At 53.4% G+C, this 20,645-nt stretch overlaps 1 protein-coding gene across 2 annotated transcripts in view; it reads right to left on the reverse strand.

Moving 5' to 3' along the window:
- Positions 1-20,645, reverse strand: part of intu (inturned planar cell polarity protein) — a 225,415-nt gene that overhangs the window by 11,326 nt on the left and 193,444 nt on the right. For both annotated transcript variants that reach the window (XM_084312228.1, XM_084312227.1), the window contains 5 exons: positions 14,568-14,660; positions 14,028-14,450; positions 9,599-9,693; positions 5,484-5,673; positions 4,521-4,660 (listed from right to left, as the gene is read on the reverse strand). In XM_084312228.1, the coding sequence (XP_084168354.1) occupies positions 4,521-4,660; positions 5,484-5,673; positions 9,599-9,693; positions 14,028-14,450; positions 14,568-14,660 (941 nt within the window). The remainder of the gene's footprint in view (positions 1-4,520; positions 4,661-5,483; positions 5,674-9,598; positions 9,694-14,027; positions 14,451-14,567; positions 14,661-20,645) is intronic.

Here is a 20,645-nt window from a genome sequence, read left to right on the forward strand (position 1 = left end):
CCCCCTGTCTCCACCCAGACAGACGTCTCTCTGGGACCCCCTGTCTCCACCCAGACACACGTCTCTCTGGGGACCCCCTGTCTCCACCCAGACAGACGTCTCTCTCTGGGGACCCCCTGTCTCCACCCAGACAGACGTCTCTCTCTGGGGACCCCCTGTCTCCACCCAGACAGACGTCTCTCTCTGGGGACCCCCTGTCTCCACCCAGACAGACGTCTCTCTCTGGGGACCCCCTGTCTCCACCCAGACAGACGTCTCTCTGGGGACCCCCTGTCTCCACCCAGACAGACGTCTCTCTCTGGGGACCCCCTGTCTCCACCCAGACAGACGTCTCTCTCTGGGGACCCCCTGTCTCCACCCAGACAGACGTCTCTCTCTGGGGACCCCCTGTCTCCACCCAGACAGACGTCTCTCTGGGGACCCCCTGTCTCCACCCAGACAGACGTCTCTCTCTGGGGACCCCCTGTCTCCACCCAGACAGACGTCTCTCTCTGGGGACCCCCTGTCTCCACCCAGACAGACGTCTCTCTGGGGACCCCCTGTCTCCACCCAGACACACGTCTCTCTGGGGACCCCTGTCTCCACCCAGACAGACGTCTCTCTCTGGGGACCCCCTGTCTCCACCCAGACAGACGTCTCTCTCTGGGGACCCCCTGTCTCCACCCCCTGTCTCCACCCAGACAGACGTCTCTCTCTGGGGACCCCCTGTCTCCACCCAGACAGACGTCTCTCTCTGGGGACCCCCTGTCTCCACCCAGACAGACGTCTCTCTCTGGGGACCCCCTGTCTCCACCCAGACAGACGTCTCTCTGGGGACCCCCTGTCTCCACCCAGACAGACGTCTCTCTCTGGGGACCCCCTGTCTCCACCCAGACAGACGTCTCTCTCTGGGGACCCCCTGTCTCCACCCAGACAGACGTCTCTCTCTGGGGACCCCCTGTCTCCACCCAGACAGACGTCTCTCTGGGGACCCCCTGTCTCCACCCAGACAGACGTCTCTCTCTGGGGACCCCCTGTCTCCACCCAGACAGACGTCTCTCTCTGGGGACCCCCTGTCTCCACCCAGACAGACGTCTCTCTCTGGGGACCCCCTGTCTCCACCCAGACAGACGTCTCTCTGGGGACCCCCTGTCTCCACCCAGACAGACGTCTCTCTCTGGGGACCCCCTGTCTCCACCCAGACAGACGTCTCTCTGGGACCCCCTGTCTCCACCCAGACAGACGTCTCTCTCTGGGGACCCCCTGTCTCCACCCAGACAGACGTCTCTCTCTGGGGACCCCCTGTCTCCACCCAGACAGACGTCTCTCTCTGGGGACCCCCTGTCTCCACCCAGACAGACGTCTCTCTCTGGGACCAGCTACACAGGCGGACGTCTCTCTCTGGGACCAGCTACACACCCAGACAGACGTCTCTCTCTGGGACCAGCTACACAGGCGGACGTCTCTCTCTGGGACCAGCTACACACCCAGACAGACGTCTCTCTCTGGGACCAGCTACACACCCAGACAGACGTCTCTCTCTGGGACCAGCTACACAGGCGGACAGACGTCTCTCTCTGGGACCAGCTACACAGGCGGACTCTCCCCAAGGAGCTCTGAGAGAGGATCTCTCTCTCCCTTGATCTTACTGCACTTTACTTTACTCTGTCCATTCTATTTTTTATTACTGCTGCTATCCTTTTATGCTAGTTTTATGTCATTATGCCATAGAATCAAACCATAAACAAAGTGGCCTATTGTTATGCTAGATCCTAATGTGAAAAACGTACTTTGATTTTATATGTCTGCACTTTATGTGCTCATTTTACATTTAGTCATTTAGCAGAACGCTTTTATCCAAAGCGACTTACAAGTTCTGTACGACACGTCATCAGGAAGGGCACAACTCTATCAGCTGAGTAATAATGTTCATCAAAGTGTTGAGTACTACAGTGTAGGTTTGTATATATTAGGACAAGTGCATGACAGTAAGGTTAGTTATGGTTCGTTTTTGTTTTGTGCCTGTCTTTTTCTGCTGTAAAGCACTTTGAGCTGCAATTCTTGTATGAAAGGTGCTGTACAAATTATTATCTGTTTCTCTTTGCTTCCCATTTCTCAGTGAAAGCTTTCCTGATTAATTGAAAATGGGGGACCCTGATGTAAACAAGACGAAAGTCTTTCTCTGGTCTGCATCCCCGTAACAATTGTGTGTATTGAGCTGTACTGTGTCTGTATTGTACCCATTCTGCAATCTGTTAATAAAGTTTTCAATCAATCAATCAGCTCTTTCTCCCCTCTGCTCCCTCTAACCCAGGGGTCGGGAACCTATGGCTCGTGAGCCATATATGGCTCTTCTGGTGACAGCATATGGCTCCCAGAAATCTTTGAGTAATTTTTTTTTTTTTTTTTTTTTTTTTAAATACTTGTGATATTTCTTAATAATACTGTGTCATTTTAAAGTAAACAGAAATTAGTTTTGAAGATACAGCTAATAGTATCTGTAGCTGAAGATATAGCGAGCAGAGCTGGCGAGGGAACACAAGTGGACAGAAATAAAAAATCTTCAACCTGAAGACCAGCTGATTCTTAAAACTTGGAACGAGCTTCCTGTGACATACCACACAATGCAGCGTGAGTATTGCCGTATTGACCATGTTTGGCTCTACATATGCATGTGGGCAGTCATTCTCGCATGAGGAACATTAAGACCAACCTACGCTCACGTTTAACTGATGGAAGCCTCAACGCCTGCATGAAGCTCAACCTCAGCACGTATGAACCAGATTACAAGGCCATCAGCAAAACCATGCAGCACCAGAAGTTGCATTAAAAGTAAGACATATTTAATTTATTATACGTTAAAAATACTATATGGCTCTCAATGAAATATATTTAGAAATATTTGGCTTTTATGGCTCTCCCAGTCAAAAAGGTTCCTGACCCCTGCTCTAACCGTTCACCCCTCCCTCTCTTTCTCCTCTCCTCTCTTCCCTTCTCTCAGACTGGGAGCCTCTCCAACAGAAACAGACCTGAAGACCAAAGCACAGTCAGTCATTCCTACGCGGTACAACCTCCCTGTAATCTGGCCTCTCCTGTCGGCAGCTGCCACACAGTTCATTCACTGCAGTCGTAACGGAGAGGCCCGGGGGGCGCGCGGCTCACTTAGTGGGGCGGTAAGGAGATCTCATTATTGGTCGTCTCAGTCGCGTGGAGTGGAGAGGTGCTTCTCGTACCGAAGGTAAACACGTACACGGAGGCCAGGGACGTGAATCAAATTCAACCTGACAATTTATTTACCCTAAACCACTGCAGACCTGTGCAAATGTAAGAGAACATTTATTGAATCCTCTCAGATGACACATCGCTGTAATTCGAACAGGCGAGCCCAGCGTCTCCGCATTCGTGGCGAGCGCCTTGCCCACTACGCCACGTAGCCGCCCAACATTATGCATTCTTTAACTCAATCTCCACCAACAACGAGTATACTCGTTATTAGATCGTTTGATCTTTTTCCTTTGATCCCCGCTCTACAGACTCGCCCGGACCGCTCTGAATCACTTTGGCACAGCCACATACGCTGGAACTGCAATGCCGATCGAATCTCACCAGATGGCAGTATCGTCTACCATTTGAACTCTGATAAGAAGGCAGCAGTATTGGCAATGAATGCACCGAAGCATCGATGCTCGCTCAGTGGGGGAGGAGCTCTTCCAAAGCAATCGCAAGCAGATCTGCTCGCCTCGGAACCTATAGTGTCCAGTAGACACGTGTAATTACATATAAACTTGTGATGGGATCATTGGAATTATTCTTTTTGGATTACCTAGGGATAGACCCCCTATGTCTATTTTACCGAACGTGAAACGTGTTTATGTAACGATCACAGTGGCTTAATAAACTACAAACTACAGTGTGTAGAAACGAACGCCTTTTTACATGTTGTACTGCAAATAGTGTCTGTCAAATGAGCCGTACCATTTTCCCCATAGCTATAATATAGAATATACAAATAGCTCCGCAAAGATCATGAATTATCGCGAAAACAGTCACGAAAAGCTGGCCTACTGACCGCAGGCTGCGCGGCCAGCGTGTCAGTCAATGAGTTAAGCTTCCAACAGATCTATCGAGGTCTTTTAATGTTTTGTAGGTGAAATAATATTGAGTTCCCCATCTAGAGCAGCAGATCTTTCCTGGCTGATAGTTTGCGTAATTTCTTTATATATATTTTTTTATACATCCAGGAAGTAGCCCCCTTGTCAAATTACAGGACCATCAGTGGCCCCGGGTCATTGTGAGAGTTTGAGACCCATGACCAGGCTGGGACAGTGACACCATAACCCATGACCAGGCTGGGACAGTGACACCATAACCCATGACCAGGCTGGGACAGTGACACCATAACCCATGACCAGGCTGGGACAGTGACACCATAACCCATGACCAGTTGTAGCTGTGGTTGGTAAGTGTGTCTGTAATGCAGGCCACCTTGGCAGTGCTTGTTAAAAGGTGCTCAGCAGTTGAAGAAGGGTTACCTGACCTACCCTATGACCCAGTACGTCATGGTGGGGGCAGGCTTCCTCTGGTCCGTCCAGTTGTCCGGTTTGCACTGGAACAGAACCCCATGCTCCTTCACGGGACCCAGACCCTGGCTGCCCTGGGACCGGTCGCCGCCCCGACGACCCTGGAGCGCCGCGACACCATGCAGAGGAACAAAACACAAACAGAACCTGTTATTCTACATTTTCATGTACAGAAATGGGCACATTATTGTGAGACTTTACAGTTCAGGGCAGAGAGGAAGTGATTTAGCCTGCACCCTTGTATAGGAGTCATAACATCAATATAAGTGATTTAGCCTGCACCCTTGTATAGGAGTCATACCATCAGTATAAGTGATTTAGCCTGTACCCTTGTATAGGAGTCATAACATCAATATAAGTGATTTAGCCTGCACCCTTGTATAGGAGTCATAACATCAGTATACGTGACTTGGCTTTGCACCCTTGTATAGGAGTCATACCATCAGTATACGTGACTTGGCTTTGCACCCTTGTATAGGAGTCATACCATCAGTATACGTGACTTGGCTTTGCACCCTTGTATAGGAGTCATACCATCAGTATACGTGACTTGGCTTTGCACCCTTGTATAGGAGTTATACCATCAGTATACGTGACTTGGCTTTGCACCCTTGTATAGGAGTTATACCATCAGTATACGTGACTTGGCTTTGCACCCTTGTATAGGCTGCTTGCAGCTATATTTTCTTCTTGTCGTGTCCACAAGACAGTCAATTACAAGGCTTGGCTAGATGTGGTTCAACCACAGCTGAACACATTGCTGTCCCTTCTCATTGAACTCTGCCAAGTCCGATGCTGTGCAGGGCTGTTCTAGCAGGGGGCATATCAGGAGGTGCTGCATGGTCTGTGTATATTTAACCTTAAATCCACACTACTGTCTGGAAGCCACATTATCGTGGACACTGCCGGATGGTCTCTCCTCACCCTGGGCGGCAGGCTCTGCTGGAAGGCGGCCCGTATGGACAGGCAGCAGTGATGGAAGTTGCGTATGAGCTGCGGGTGCATGGAGCCGCTGAGCTGGGCCACCTCCCTGTGTGTCGGGGCGATGAAGACCCCGTGCACCGTCTCCATCAGCACGTAGTGGAACAGAGTGTTCTCTGCACCCGAGGTCAGCCTGGGGAGGACAGAGACGGTCAGGCTCACAGGGAGGGTGGGACGGCTTCATGCCATGAGGTGAGGTACGGTACAGTAGTTTAAGACTGGCTCTAATCTGAATAATGGACCTCATCCTCGAACGGACTTACGAGAAAGTTACCAACAAATGTCTTCGTAACTCGAATTACAAACTTTTTTGGCATCCTTGAACGTCTTCTTTTTGTAAATTTGTTCGTAGCTACGAACAGGATTTACGAACTCGAAAAGGCAGTCCTAAGTCAGACAGACTGGTGTGTCACCTGTGTTTTTAATGGCTTCATTTGGGAGAAATCATTGGGGATTGTGTTCACTTAGATTCTACAGACATCCTCGGAATTAAATAATTATAATAATAATAAATATGATGACAATATTTGTATCATTAACACTTTAACCGCCGAAAACTCGTCATTCCCCGCCATGCTCATTCCGCCGAGGACGCCTTAACTCGTCTTTGATGTCAATATTTCAAAAATCTGTCATCGAAATCATATTTCCTTTCCGGGGCCCTGAGACACAAGTGTGATCTCCTCTCAACTCTCTAGCGGTTCAAGAGCGCCATCTGGTGGCCGATCGGCAGATCGCCAACCGGATATTAACCTTTGAACCAGTAGTACTCATGCAAATGTGGTCCGGCCACTCTCTATAGCTCCCGCGACTCCATCTTGAAACACTGGATAATAGATCACTCGCCCTAACTCAATAAACAACGTTATTTGGACGTATATACTATTATACAACCTGGAAATGGATCGGGCATTTCTACATCCCATAATCGAAAACGGTCTACTCCACGCTGATCGTCCAACGGCGCGAGGAACATACGGTAAGATTCAGCGTTATATTCTAACGTGTTCAATATAAACTGCTATGATGAACATATGACCCACTCTGGATGAATCATCTAACGTTGCCCACGGAATTATAAACAATCCCCCGCCCATCCGGTCATCATCAGATCATACGTAGATCATTCTAGAAGTACGTCCAGTTGACATTTTTCATCTCGCGCCGATCGCTACCAAACTGTATTTCATCATCAATATAATGCATTTAGGGCTATAAATCACGTTCTGAAGAAAGCTGCAGAAAACGATAAAAACATACCGGTACTTATACTTTAGATCATATTTTAGTATGAATATTTGAATGAAAAAGTTTAACGTTGCTACACCATGAACAATACATATAGGACATTGAATGGGCCATAATAATGGCAATGTAGCAATAGAATTTAAAAAGTTATAGCCCTGCAAAGAAGGGGAACTTCTCCATAGACAAATAGAGCTGGCGAGGGATGGTAAATTATGAATTTAACCCATGGCGATCAAAGTGTTAACAATTACATTTTACATTTATAGTCATGACTCAACGAACCATGTCCGAAAATACCCAATCGCGCGGATGTAGCTACAGTGGAATAGACTGTATTAATATTCCATATACTGTCTTGTTCTCTATGATATTATTTATTGTTGGTTTTATTTATTTATTACATTGCTTAGTGCGCACAGTGTATGATTGCGGCCTTATGCCCCAACCGGGACGAAGAGGATAAATAAAGTAAGTAAGTTAGTGCGCACATCTATGAGCCAGTGGAGAAATGGCTTGGTGATGATGCATAAGACATGACATCTTAGCATCTTAGCATGACATCTCATTTAGTAGTGTCAATACTGAACGACTGCACGCTTGGCTCTCAAGGCCTCCTACTCCGTCTGCGGTCATGAAACAGGGGGGCAGCGCATATCAGCGATCTTCTAATAAAGCAAGTCATTCGAATAATGGAATCGTACTGTTGCTGGAACGATCATTACACACATATACAGTATGTGTGTCTGTGTGTGTGCGTGCACACGCTGAGCGCAGCTGCCTCACCAAGCCGTTTCTCCACTGGCTCTTAAGATGTGTGCACTAAGCAATATAAATGAATAAGACCAACAATATATGGAATATGAATACAGTCTATTCTACTATAGCTATATCTGCGCGATTGGGTTTAGATCTTATTTATTTTCTCCAAAATGAAGCCTTTAATCACCTGTGCATTGTATGTGACTACTATTGCACTTTACTGTTACATTTGTACTCTGGTTGGATGCCAAACTTATTTTTGTTGTATTGTACTTGTGCTGTATGATGACAATACATTTTAATCTAATCTAATCTCATTTTGATCAGTCGCAAATTGCAAATTGTGTGTGTGTGTGTGTGTGTACAGTATCCTGCATCAGCTGCTGAATCGTTAATAAGCTATAGATTTATATGGAATTCGTTAATCTATTCGTTAGTCTATTTCACTATATCCGCACGATTGGTTTTAGTTCTTATTTATTTAGTCATTTTCAGTGTGTGTGTAATGCTCACAATGCCTCATTGAGTCATGACTATAAATGTAAAACATAATTGTTAATGATACATTTTGTCGCATTTATTATTATTATAATGATTTAATTCCGAAGATGTCTGTAGAATCGACGTGAACACAATCACCAACTATTTATCCCAAATGAAGCCTTTTACCAGTTTCATCACCTGTGCATTGTATGTTACTATTGCACTTTACGGTTACTGGTTGGATGCCAAACTTATTTTCATAAGGGTCAACAACACCAACCAGATGCAGTGGATAGTTTCTGTAATGAAGGTGTACGAGAACAGGCTTCCAGTTTAAGAATGAGTGACATTCTTCATTCACAGGAACCCAGCTGCGATGATTTTGGCCACTTACGAGGACCGTTTCACGCATTCAGGAATCCGGAAGAGGATTTTCGTAAATTTGTTAGTACAAACTTTTTACGAAGATAGTTACGAAGACACTTACGAACATGTTTGAGAATGAGGTCCAATATCTGCATCAAAGAAACTCAACACAGCTTTATGAAATGTTCATATTTTAGTGGAGGAGGCGCAACGCTGTGCCCCTTGAGCACAAAATGAAAAACAAAACGCTGCATCTCAAAATTGGCAGGAAAAACACCATCACTACTTTTTAAATTGATTTGAGTTGCTAATATACGATGGAAAATGACGTAGACTATCGTGAATTTATCAAGCAGGCTAATTTGTCTCCATTTTGGAAATGACCAGTGACTATAATCTACTGTACATTGGCAGCACGTTTGCAAGGTCAACGAGGGGGGTGGGTTCAAAGTAAAATTTATTTGAACTTTCGAACAGCATACTGTGGGGGGGGGGGGGGGGGGGGTGTTTAGGGAAGGTGTGGGTTTTAGGTGGAAGACTGATTAGATCAGGGGACAAAGGGATTGATCAAGGGAGACGGGATGTGGGTATTGGAGACTATAGGGAGGTGTAGTGGTTACGTCATTGTTGTTTCCGGCCAGTCCACTTCGCTTGAAAATTGCAATGTATTTCCAATGGACACATTTCTAAATCGTCTCGTTTAAAACAAATAAAGCATGAACATTGGCATGGTGTACTTTTCTGTGTGTATTCATCCACAATCTATAGCTCAACATGAAACAATTTGCAATTAATCGTAAAATAATTACGTATAATTTTATTTCAACCAAAAATGCTTAAACAATAATGTTAGTAATAGAAGGGAACTCATTTTGTGCAAAAATGGAAAGCTTGCCAATGTTCATGAGGCAGAATTATTACAATAGCCGATAATACATTTTCCCAATGATAAATCCCTATACGGGTGGACCGCGCAGGAAACTAAAGTGACGTCAGACTACACCTCCCTATAGTGAGGGGGGGGGGACATACAATTTCCACTACAATTCAACCAGCTATCTGACCAAGATAATTATTTCCTCCGCCATCCACCACAATGCGTTGCGTTGTGCGTCGCGCGGCTAGACAGCCCTCTCGGTTGAACACGATGGCTGAAACGCAACACCTTTCATCCACTGCAATGTGAACGTGGCTTCACCTACTTCATGGTGTTGTACATCTCCTCCGTCTCTCTCTCAGTCAGGATCTTCTTCAGGGTTCCCAGGTAGAACGGGTTGGGGTGCTTCATCCTGGGAATCTTGAGGACAAACATGCAGCTGGTCAACATGCAGTTGGCAGGTAATGTTAACAAGCACACAGTGTCTATTACAATCGGTTTTGCATACAATTCCTCTATTGAAAGCAAATGCACAAGCTGTATGAAGTGAATATCTGAATCAAACCCTTTTTTTCCCTCAAAGTGTGAAAACGGCACGGCTGGGTAGTGTAGAGGTCTAAACGGAGCGGCTGGGTAGTGTAGAGGTCTAAACGGAGCGGCTGGGTAGTGTAGAGGTCTAAACGGAGCGGCTGGGTAGTGTAGAGATCTAAACGGAGCGGCTGGGTAGTGTAGAGGTCTAAACGGAGCGGCTGGGTAGTGTAGAGGTCTAAACGGAGCGGCTGGGTAGTGTAGAGGTCTAAACGGAGCGGCTGGGTAGTGTAGAGGTCTAAACGGAGCGGCTGGGTAGTGTAGAGGTCTAAACGGAGCGGCTGGGTAGTGTAGAGGTCTAAACGGAGCGGCTGGGTAGTGTAGAGGTCTAAACGGAGCGGCTGGGTAGTGTAGAGGTCTAAACGGAGCGGCTGGGTAGTGTAGAGGTCTAAACGGAGCGGCTGGGTAGTGTAGAGGTCTAAACGGAGCGGCTGGGTAGTGTAGAGGTCTAAACGGAGCGGCTGGGTAGTGTAGAGGTCTAAACGGAGCGGCTGGGTAGTGTAGAGGTCTAAACGGAGCGGCTGGGTAGTGTAGAGGTCTAAACGGAGCGGCTGGGTAGTGTAGAGGTCTAAACGGAGCGGCTGGGTAGTGTAGAGGTCTAAACGGAGCGGCTGGGTAGTGTAGAGGTCTAAATGGAGCGGCTGGGTAGTGTAGAGGTCTAAACGGAGCGGCTGGGTAGTGTAGAGGTCTAAACGGTGCGGCTGGGTAGTGTAGTGTAGAGGTCTAAACGGAGCGGCTGGGTAGTGTAGAGGTCTAAACGGAGCGGCTGGGTAGTGTAGAGGTCTAAACGGAGCGGCTGGGTAGTGTAGAGGTCTAAACGGAGCGGCTGGGTAGTGTAGAGGTCTAAACGGAGCGGCTGGGTAGTGTAGAGGTCTAAACGGAGCGGCTGGGTAGTGTAGAGGTCTAAACGGAGCGGCTGGGTAGTGTAGAGGTCTAAACGGAGCGGCTGGGTAGTGTAGAGGTCTAAACGGAGAGGCTGGGTAGTGTAGAGGTCTAAACGGAGCGGCTGGGTAGTGTAGAGGTCTAAACGGAGCGGCTGGGTAGTGTAGAGGTCTAAACGGAGCGGCTGGGTAGTGTAGAGGTCTAAACGGAGCGGCTGGGTAGTGTAGAGGTCTAAACGGTGCGGCTGGGTAGTGTAGAGGTCTAAACGGAGCGGCTGGGTAGTGTAGAGGTCTAAACGGAGCGGCTGGGTAGTGTAGAGGTCTAAACGGAGCGGCTGGGTAGTGTAGAGGTCTAAACGGAGCGGCTGGGTAGTGTAGAGGTCTAAACGGAGCGGCTGGGTAGTGTAGAGGTCTAAACGGGCGGCTGGGTAGTGTAGAGGTCTAAACGGAGCGGCTGGGTAGTGTAGAGGTCTAAACGGAGCGGCTGGGTAGTGTAGAGGTCTAAACGGAGCGGCTGGGTAGTGTAGAGGTCTAAACGGAGCGGCTGGGTAGTGTAGAGGTCTAAACGGAGCGGCTGGGTAGTGTAGAGGTCTAAACGGAGCGGCTGGGTAGTGTAGAGGTCTAAACGGAGCGGCTGGGTAGTGTAGAGGTCTAAACGGAGCGGCTGGGTAGTGTAGAGGTCTAAACGGAGCGGCTGGGTAGTGTAGAGATCTAAACGGAGCGGCTGGGTAGTGTAGAGGTCTAAACGGAGCGGCTGGGTAGTGTAGAGGTCTAAACGGAGCGGCTGGGTAGTGTAGAGGTCTAAACGGAGCGGCTGGGTAGTGTAGAGGTCTAAACGGAGCGGCTGGGTAGTGTAGAGGTCTAAACGGAGCGGCTGGGTAGTGTAGAGGTCTAAACGGAGCGGCTGGGTAGTGTAGAGGTCTAAACGGAGCGGCTGGGTAGTGTAGAGGTCTAAACGGAGCGGCTGGGTAGTGTAGAGGTCTAAACGGAGCGGCTGGGTAGTGTAGAGGTCTAAACGGAGCGGCTGGGTAGTGTAGAGGTCTAAACGGAGCGGCTGGGTAGTGTAGAGGTCTAAACGGAGCGGCTGGGTAGTGTAGAGGTCTAAACGGAGCGGCTGGGTAGTGTAGAGGTCTAAACGGAGCGGCTGGGTAGTGTAGAGGTCTAAACGGAGCGGCTGGGTAGTGTAGAGGTCTAAACGGAGCGGCTGGGTAGTGTAGAGGTCTAAACGGAGCGGCTGGGTAGTGTAGAGGTCTAAACGGAGCGGCTGGGTAGTGTAGAGGTCTAAACGGAGCGGCTGGGTAGTGTAGAGGTCTAAACGGAGCGGCTGGGTAGTGTAGAGGTCTAAACGGAGCGGCTGGGTAGTGTAGAGGTCTAAACGGAGCGGCTGGGTAGTGTAGAGGTCTAAATGGAGCGGCTGGGTAGTGTAGAGGTCTAAACGGAGCGGCTGGGTAGTGTAGAGGTCTAAACGCTGCGGCTGGGTAGTGTAGAGGTCTAAACGGAGCGGCTGGGTAGTGTAGAGGTCTAAACGGAGCGGCTGGGTAGTGTAGAGGTCTAAACGGAGCGGCTGGGTAGTGTAGAGGTCTAAATGGAGCGGCTGGGTAGTGTAGAGGTCTAAACGGAGCGGCTGGGTAGTGTAGAGGTCTAAACGCTGCGGCTGGGTAGTGTAGTGTAGAGGTCTAAACGGAGCGGCTGGGTAGTGTAGAGGTCTAAACGGAGCGGCTGGGTAGTGTAGAGGTCTAAACGGAGCGGCTGGGTAGTGTAGAGGTCTAAACGGAGCGGCTGGGTAGTGTAGAGGTCTAAACGGAGCGGCTGGGTAGTGTAGAGGTCTAAATGGAGCGGCTGGGTAGTGTAGAGGTCTAAACGGAGCGGCTGGGTAGTGTAGAGGTCTAAACGGAGAGGCTGGGTAGTGTAGAGGTCTAAACGGAGCGGCTGGGTAGTGTAGAGGTCTAAACGGAGCGGCTGGGTAGTGTAGAGGTCTAAATGGAGCGGCTGGGTAGTGTAGAGGTCTAAACGGAGCGGCTGGGTAGTGTAGAGGTCTAAACGGAGCGGCTGGGTAGTGTAGAGGTCTAAACGGAGCGGCTGGGTAGTGTAGAGGTCTAAACGGAGCGGCTGGGTAGTGTAGAGGTCTAAACGGAGCGGCTGGGTAGTGTAGAGGTCTAAACGGAGCGGCTGGGTAGTGTAGAGGTCTAAACGGAGCGGCTGGGTAGTGTAGAGGTCTAAACGGAGCGGCTGGGTAGTGTAGAGGTCTAAACGGAGCGGCTGGGTAGTGTAGAGGTCTAAACGGAGCGGCTGGGTAGTGTAGAGGTCTAAACGGAGCGGCTGGGTAGTGTAGAGGTCTAAACGGAGCGGCTGGGTAGTGTAGAGGTCTAAACGGAGCGGCTGGGTAGTGTAGAGGTCTAAATGGAGCGGCTGGGTAGTGTAGAGGTCTAAACGGAGCGGCTGGGTAGTGTAGAGGTCTAAACGCTGCGGCTGGGTAGTGTAGTGTAGAGGTCTAAACGGAGCGGCTGGGTAGTGTAGAGGTCTAAACGGAGCGGCTGGGTAGTGTAGAGGTCTAAACGGAGCGGCTGGGTAGTGTAGAGGTCTAAACGGAGCGGCTGGGTAGTGTAGAGGTCTAAACGGAGCGGCTGGGTAGTGTAGAGGTCTAAATGGAGCGGCTGGGTAGTGTAGAGGTCTAAACGGAGCGGCTGGGTAGTGTAGAGGTCTAAACGGAGAGGCTGGGTAGTGTAGAGGTCTAAACGGAGCGGCTGGGTAGTGTAGAGGTCTAAACGGAGCGGCTGGGTAGTGTAGAGGTCTAAATGGAGCGGCTGGGTAGTGTAGAGGTCTAAACGGAGCGGCTGGGTAGTGTAGAGGTCTAAACGGAGCGGCTGGGTAGTGTAGAGGTCTAAACGGAGCGGCTGGGTAGTGTAGAGGTCTAAACGGAGCGGCTGGGTAGTGTAGAGGTCTAAACGGAGCGGCTGGGTAGTGTAGAGGTCTAAACGGAGCGGCTGGGTAGTGTAGAGGTCTAAACGGTGCGGCTGGGTAGTGTAGTGTAGAGGTCTAAGAGACTCAGGGTTTGATTCCCGCTGTCAGCGGTACCTCCAGCTGGGTCAGTCGTCCCCATGAACACTATCGGCCGTGTGTTCAGCAGGGAGGGGATCTGGGGGAGATAGCGCGAACCTCCGCACGCGTTACGCTCTCCCAGTGAAACGCCTCGCTGTCGTCCAGGAAGGGAATTGGCATAACGACTAAATTGGGGGATGGGAGAAAAGATAAAAAGGCTAAAGAAAAAAAGTGCAAAAACAGAACCTTAAAGAGGCCCCCGCTGCCTCCACTCCCGTCGGACCCCCCCGACCCCAGAGAGTCCCTCCGCCCCCCGAGCTTCCTGGCGGAGTCTGGGGTAGAGTGCGGACTGAGGCCGGGGGCTACGGACGCGGCGTCCGGCCGGCCCTCACTCCCGCTGTCCGACAGGCTCCTCTGAGGGCTGGGCCGCCGCGCTCCCCCCCCGAACAGGCCGCGGCCCCGGGAGCCCAGCGAGGACGTCTTGACCGCCCCGGCCAGCTTGCTGAGGACGGGGGAGGAGGAGGAGGCGGCCAGGGAGTCCAGGCGGTCGCGGACCGTAGCCGCAGGGAGGAACCAGTCGGCGCAGGACAGGCAGGGTGCCGGAGGCGCGGACAGACGCTCCTCCATACCGGCCTCCAGAGCCTCCAGCTGGAGCAGGGTGGCCTTCACCTGGAGGACGACACGGAACAGTCCGTCAGATGATGTGACGAGGAGCACGTTCAGACATAGACTTATCCCACACCGTTTCCATAGCATAACGCTGTGTAAGCGCCATTAAGGTCTCACCTGGTCTACGTAGATACAGTCAGGACCGGGGCAGCCCAGGGCAGGGGAGGCACAGCCACCCGCCTCCAGCAACACACACTGCATGAAACGCCTCTAGAGGGTGGAGAGGAACACAGCTGTGGAAAATTCCTTTCAAGGCCTTTTATTCACACCCCCTCCCCCCTGTATCCTCCTCTCCTCTCCCCTTCCCGTCCCCTGGTCATCCCTCCCCCTGTATCCTCCTCTCCTCTCCCCTTCCCGTCCCCTGGTCATCCCTCCCCCTGTATCCTCCTCTCTCCTCACCTGGTCATCCCTCCCCCTGTATCCTCCTCTCTCCTCACCTGGTCATCCCTCCCCCTGTATCCTCCTCTCCTCTCCTCTCCCCTCACCTGGTCATCCCTCCCCCTGTATCCTCCTCTCCCCGCACCTGGTCATCCCTCCCCCTGTATCCTCCTCTCCCGTCCCCTGGTCATCCCTCCCCCTGTATCCTCCTCTCCTCTCTCCTCACCTGGTCATCCCTCCCCCTGTATCCTCCTCTCCTCTCTCCTCACCTGGTCATCCCTCCCCCTGTATCCTCCTCTCCTCTCTCCTCACCTGGTCATCCCTCCCCCTGTATCCTCCTCTCCCGTCCCCTGGTCATCCCTCCCCCTGTATCCTCCTCTCCTCTCTCCTCACCTGGTCATCCCTCCCCCTGTATCCTCCTCTCCTCACCTGGTCATCCCTCCCCCTGTATCCTCCTCTCCTCTCTCCTCACCTGGTCATCCCTCCCCCTGTATCCTCCTCTCCTCTCTCCTCACCTGGTCATCCCTCCCCCTGTATCCTCCTCTCCCCTCACCTGGTCATCCCTCCCCCTGTATCCTCCTCTCCCCTCACCTGGTCATCCCTCCCCCCTGTATCCTCCTCTCTCCTCACCTGGTCATCCCTCCCCCTGTATCCTCCTCTCCTCTCTCCTCACCTGGTCATCCCTCCCCCTGTATCCTCCTCTCCCCTCACCTGGTCATCCCTCCCCCTGTATCCTCCTCTCTCCTCACCTGGTCATCCCTCCCCCTGTATCCTCCTCTCCCCTCACCTGGTCATCCCTCCCCCTGTATCCTCCTCTCTCCTCACCTGGTCATCCCTCCCCCTGTATCCTCCTCTCTCCTCACCTGGTCTTCCCTCCCCCTGTATCCTCCTCTCTCCTCACCTGGTCATCCCTCCCCCTGTATCCTCCTCTCCTCTCCTCTCACCTGGTCATCCCTCCCCCTGTATCCTCATCTCCCCTCACCTGGTCATCCCTCCCCCTGTATCCTCCTCTCTCCTCACCTGGTCATCCCTCCCCCTGTATCCTCCTCTCTCCTCACCTGGTCATCCCTCCCCCTGTATCCTCCTCTCCCCTCACCTGGTCATCCCTCCCCCTGTATCCTCCTCTCCCCTCACCTGGTCATCCCTCCCCCTGTATCCTCCTCTCCCCTCACCTGGTCATCCCTCCCCCTGTATCCTCCTCTCTCCTCACCTGGTCATCCCTCCCCCTGTATCCTCCTCTCTCCTCACCTGGTCATCCCTCCCCCTGTATCCTCCTCTCTCCTCACCTGGTCATCCCTCCCCCTGTATCCTCCTCTCCCCTCACCTGGTCATCCCTCCCCCTGTATCCTCCTCTCCTCTCCCCTCACCTGGTCATCCCTCCCCCTGTATCCTCCTCTCCTCTCTCCTCACCTGGTCATCCCTCCCCCTGTATCCTCCTCTCTCCTCACCTGGTCTTCCCTCCCCCTGTATCCTCCTCTCCCCTCACCTGGTCATCCCTCCCCCTGTATCCTCCTCTCTCCTCACCTGGTCATCCCTCCCCTGTATCCTCCTCTCCCCTCACCTGGTCATCCCTCCCCCTGTATCCTCCTCTCTCCTCACCTGGTCATCCCTCCCCCTGTATCCTCCTCTCTCCTCACCTGGTCATCCCTCCCCCTGTATCCTCCTCTCTCCTCACCTGGTCATCCCTCCCCCTGTATCCTCCTCTCTCCTCACCTGGTCATCCCTCCCCCTGTATCCTCCTCTCTCCTCACCTGGTCATCCCTCCCCCTGTATCCTCCTCTCCCCTTCCCCTCACCTGGTCATCCCTCCCCCTGTATCCTCCTCTCCCCTCACCTGGTCATCCCTCCCCCTGTATCCTCCTCTCCCCTCACCTGGTCATCCCTCCCCCTGTATCCTCCTCTCCTCTCCCTCACCTGGTCATCCCTCCCCCTGTATCCTCCTCTCCCCTCACCTGGTCATCCCTCCCCCTGTATCCTCCTCTCCTCTCTCCTCACCTGGTCATCCCTCCCCCTGTATCCTCCTCTCCTCTCTCCTCACCTGGTCATCCCTCCCCCTGTATCCTCCTCTCCCCTCACCTGGTCATCCCTCCCCCTGTATCCTCCTCTCCCCTCACCTGGTCATCCCTCCCCCTGTATCCTCCTCTCTCCTCACCTGGTCATCCCTCCCCCTGTATCCTCCTCTCCCCTCACCTGGTCATCCCTCCCCCTGTATCCTCCTCTCCTCTCCTCTCTCCTCACCTGGTCATCCCTCCCCCTGTATCCTCCTCTCCTCTCTCCTCACCTGGTCATCCCTCCCCCTGTATCCTCCTCTCCCCTCACCTGGTCATCCCTCCCCCTGTATCCTCCTCTCCCCTCACCTGGTCATCCCTCCCCCTGTATCCTCCTCTCTCCTCACCTGGTCATCCCTCCCCCTGTATCCTCCTCTCCCCTCACCTGGTCATCCCTCCCCCTGTATCCTCCTCTCTCCTCACCTGGTCATCCCTCCCCCTGTATCCTCCTCTCTCCTCACCTGGTCATCCCTCCCCCTGTATCCTCCTCTCCCCTCACCTGGTCATCCCTCCCCCTGTATCCTCCTCTCCCCTCACCTGGTCATCCCTCCCCCTGTATCCTCCTCTCCTCTCCCCTCACCTGGTCATCCCTCCCCCTGTATCCTCCTCTCCTCTCCCCTCACCTGGTCATCCCTCCCCCTGTATCCTCCTCTCCTCTCTCCTCACCTGGTCATCCCTCCCCCTGTATCCTCCTCTCTCCTCACCTTGTCATCCCTCCCCCTGTATCCTCCTCTCTCCTCACCTGGTCATCCCTCCCCCTGTATCCTCCTCTCTCCTCACCTTGTCATCCCTCCCCCTGTATCCTCCTCTCTCCTCACCTGGTCATCCCTCCCCCTGTATCCTCCTCTCTCCTCACCTGGTCATCCCTCCCCTTGTATCCTCCTCTCCTCTCCCCTGGTCATCCCTCCCCCTGTATCCTCCTCTCCTCTCTCCTCACCTGGTCATCCCTCCCCCTGTATCCTCCTCTCTCCTCACCTGGTCATCCCTCCCCCTGTATCCTCCTCCCCTCCTCTCACCTGGTCATCCCTCCCCCTGTATCCTCCTCTCCCCTCACCTGGTCATCCCTCCCCCTGTATCCTCCTCTCCCCTCACCTGGTCATCCCTCCCCCTGTATCCTCCTCTCCCCTCACCTGGTCATCCCTCCCCCTGTATCCTCCTCTCCCCTCACCTGGTCATCCCTCCCCCTGTATCCTCCTCTCTCCTCACCTGGTCATCCCTCCCCCTGTATCCTCCTCTCCCCTCACCTGGTCATCCCTCCCCCTGTATCCTCCTCTCCTCTCTCCTCACCTGGTCATCCCTCCCCCTGTATCCTCCTCTCCCCTCACCTGGTCATCCCTCCCCCTGTATCCTCCTCTCCCCTCACCTGGTCATCCCTCCCCTGTATCCTCCTCTCTCCTCACCTGGTCATCCCTCCCCCTGTATCCTCCTCTCTCCTCACCTGGTCATCCCTCCCCCTGTATCCTCCTCTCCCCTCACCTGGTCATCCCTCCCCCTGTATCCTCCTCTCCCCTCACCTGGTCATCCCTCCCCCTGTATCCTCCTCTCTCCTCACCTGGTCATCCCTCCCCCTGTATCCTCCTCTCTCCTCACCTGGTCATCCCTCCCCCTGTATCCTCCTCTCCCCTCACCTGGTCATCCCTCCCCCTGTATCCTCCTCTCCTCTCTCCTCACCTGGTCATCCCTCCCCCTGTATCCTCCTCTCCCCTCACCTGGTCATCCCTCCCCCTGTATCCTCCTCTCTCCTCACCTGGTCATCCCTCCCCCTGTATCCTCCTCTCCCCTCACCTGGTCATCCCTCCCCCTGTATCCTCCTCTCTCCTCACCTGGTCATCCCTCCCCCTGTATCCTCCTCTCTCCTCACCTGGTCTTCCCTCCCCCTGTATCCTCCTCTCTCCTCACCTGGTCATCCCTCCCCCTGTATCCTCCTCTCCTCTCCTCTCACCTGGTCATCCCTCCCCCTGTATCCTCATCTCCCCTCACCTGGTCATCCCTCCCCCTGTATCCTCCTCTCTCCTCACCTGGTCATCCCTCCCCCTGTATCCTCCTCTCTCCTCACCTGGTCATCCCTCCCCCTGTATCCTCCTCTCCCCTCACCTGGTCATCCCTCCCCCTGTATCCTCCTCTCCCCTCACCTGGTCATCCCTCCCCCTGTATCCTCCTCTCCCCTCACCTGGTCATCCCTCCCCCTGTATCCTCCTCTCTCCTCACCTGGTCATCCCTCCCCCTGTATCCTCCTCTCTCCTCACCTGGTCATCCCTCCCCCTGTATCCTCCTCTCTCCTCACCTGGTCATCCCTCCCCCTGTATCCTCCTCTCCCCTCACCTGGTCATCCCTCCCCCTGTATCCTCCTCTCCTCTCCCCTCACCTGGTCATCCCTCCCCCTGTATCCTCCTCTCCTCTCTCCTCACCTGGTCATCCCTCCCCCTGTATCCTCCTCTCTCCTCACCTGGTCTTCCCTCCCCCTGTATCCTCCTCTCCCCTCACCTGGTCATCCCTCCCCCTGTATCCTCCTCTCTCCTCACCTGGTCATCCCTCCCCTGTATCCTCCTCTCCCCTCACCTGGTCATCCCTCCCCCTGTATCCTCCTCTCTCCTCACCTGGTCATCCCTCCCCCTGTATCCTCCTCTCTCCTCACCTGGTCATCCCTCCCCCTGTATCCTCCTCTCTCCTCACCTGGTCATCCCTCCCCCTGTATCCTCCTCTCTCCTCACCTGGTCATCCCTCCCCCTGTATCCTCCTCTCTCCTCACCTGGTCATCCCTCCCCCTGTATCCTCCTCTCCCCTTCCCCTCACCTGGTCATCCCTCCCCCTGTATCATCCTCTCCCCTCACCTGGTCATCCCTCCCCCTGTATCCTCCTCTCCCCTCACCTGGTCATCCCTCCCCCTGTATCCTCCTCTCCTCTCCCCTCACCTGGTCATCCCTCCCCCTGTATCCTCCTCTCCCCTCACCTGGTCATCCCTCCCCCTGTATCCTCCTCTCCTCTCCTCTCTCCTCACCTGGTCATCCCTCCCCCTGTATCCTCCTCTCCTCTCTCCTCACCTGGTCATCCCTCCCCCTGTATCCTCCTCTCCCCTCACCTGGTCATCCCTCCCCCTGTATCCTCCTCTCCCCTCACCTGGTCATCCCTCCCCCTGTATCCTCCTCTCTCCTCACCTGGTCATCCCTCCCCCTGTATCCTCCTCTCCCCTCACCTGGTCATCCCTCCCCCTGTATCCTCCTCTCCTCTCCTCTCTCCTCACCTGGTCATCCCTCCCCCTGTATCCTCCTCTCCTCTCTCCTCACCTGGTCATCCCTCCCCCTGTATCCTCCTCTCCCCTCACCTGGTCATCCCTCCCCCTGTATCCTCCTCTCCCCTCACCTGGTCATCCCTCCCCCTGTATCCTCCTCTCTCCTCACCTGGTCATCCCTCCCCCTGTATCCTCCTCTCCCCTCACCTGGTCATCCCTCCCCCTGTATCCTCCTCTCTCCTCACCTGGTCATCCCTCCCCCTGTATCCTCCTCTCTCCTCACCTGGTCATCCCTCCCCCTGTATCCTCCTCTCCCCTCACCTGGTCATCCCTCCCCCTGTATCCTCCTCTCCCCTCACCTGGTCATCCCTCCCCCTGTATCCTCCTCTCCTCTCCCCTCACCTGGTCATCCCTCCCCCTGTATCCTCCTCTCCTCTCCCCTCACCTGGTCATCCCTCCCCCTGTATCCTCCTCTCCTCTCTCCTCACCTGGTCATCCCTCCCCCTGTATCCTCCTCTCTCCTCACCTTGTCATCCCTCCC

Source organism: Notolepis coatsorum (genome assembly GCF_963971535.1).
Source record: "Notolepis coatsorum genome assembly, chromosome: 4".
NCBI lineage: Eukaryota > Metazoa > Chordata > Actinopteri > Aulopiformes > Paralepididae > Notolepis > Notolepis coatsorum.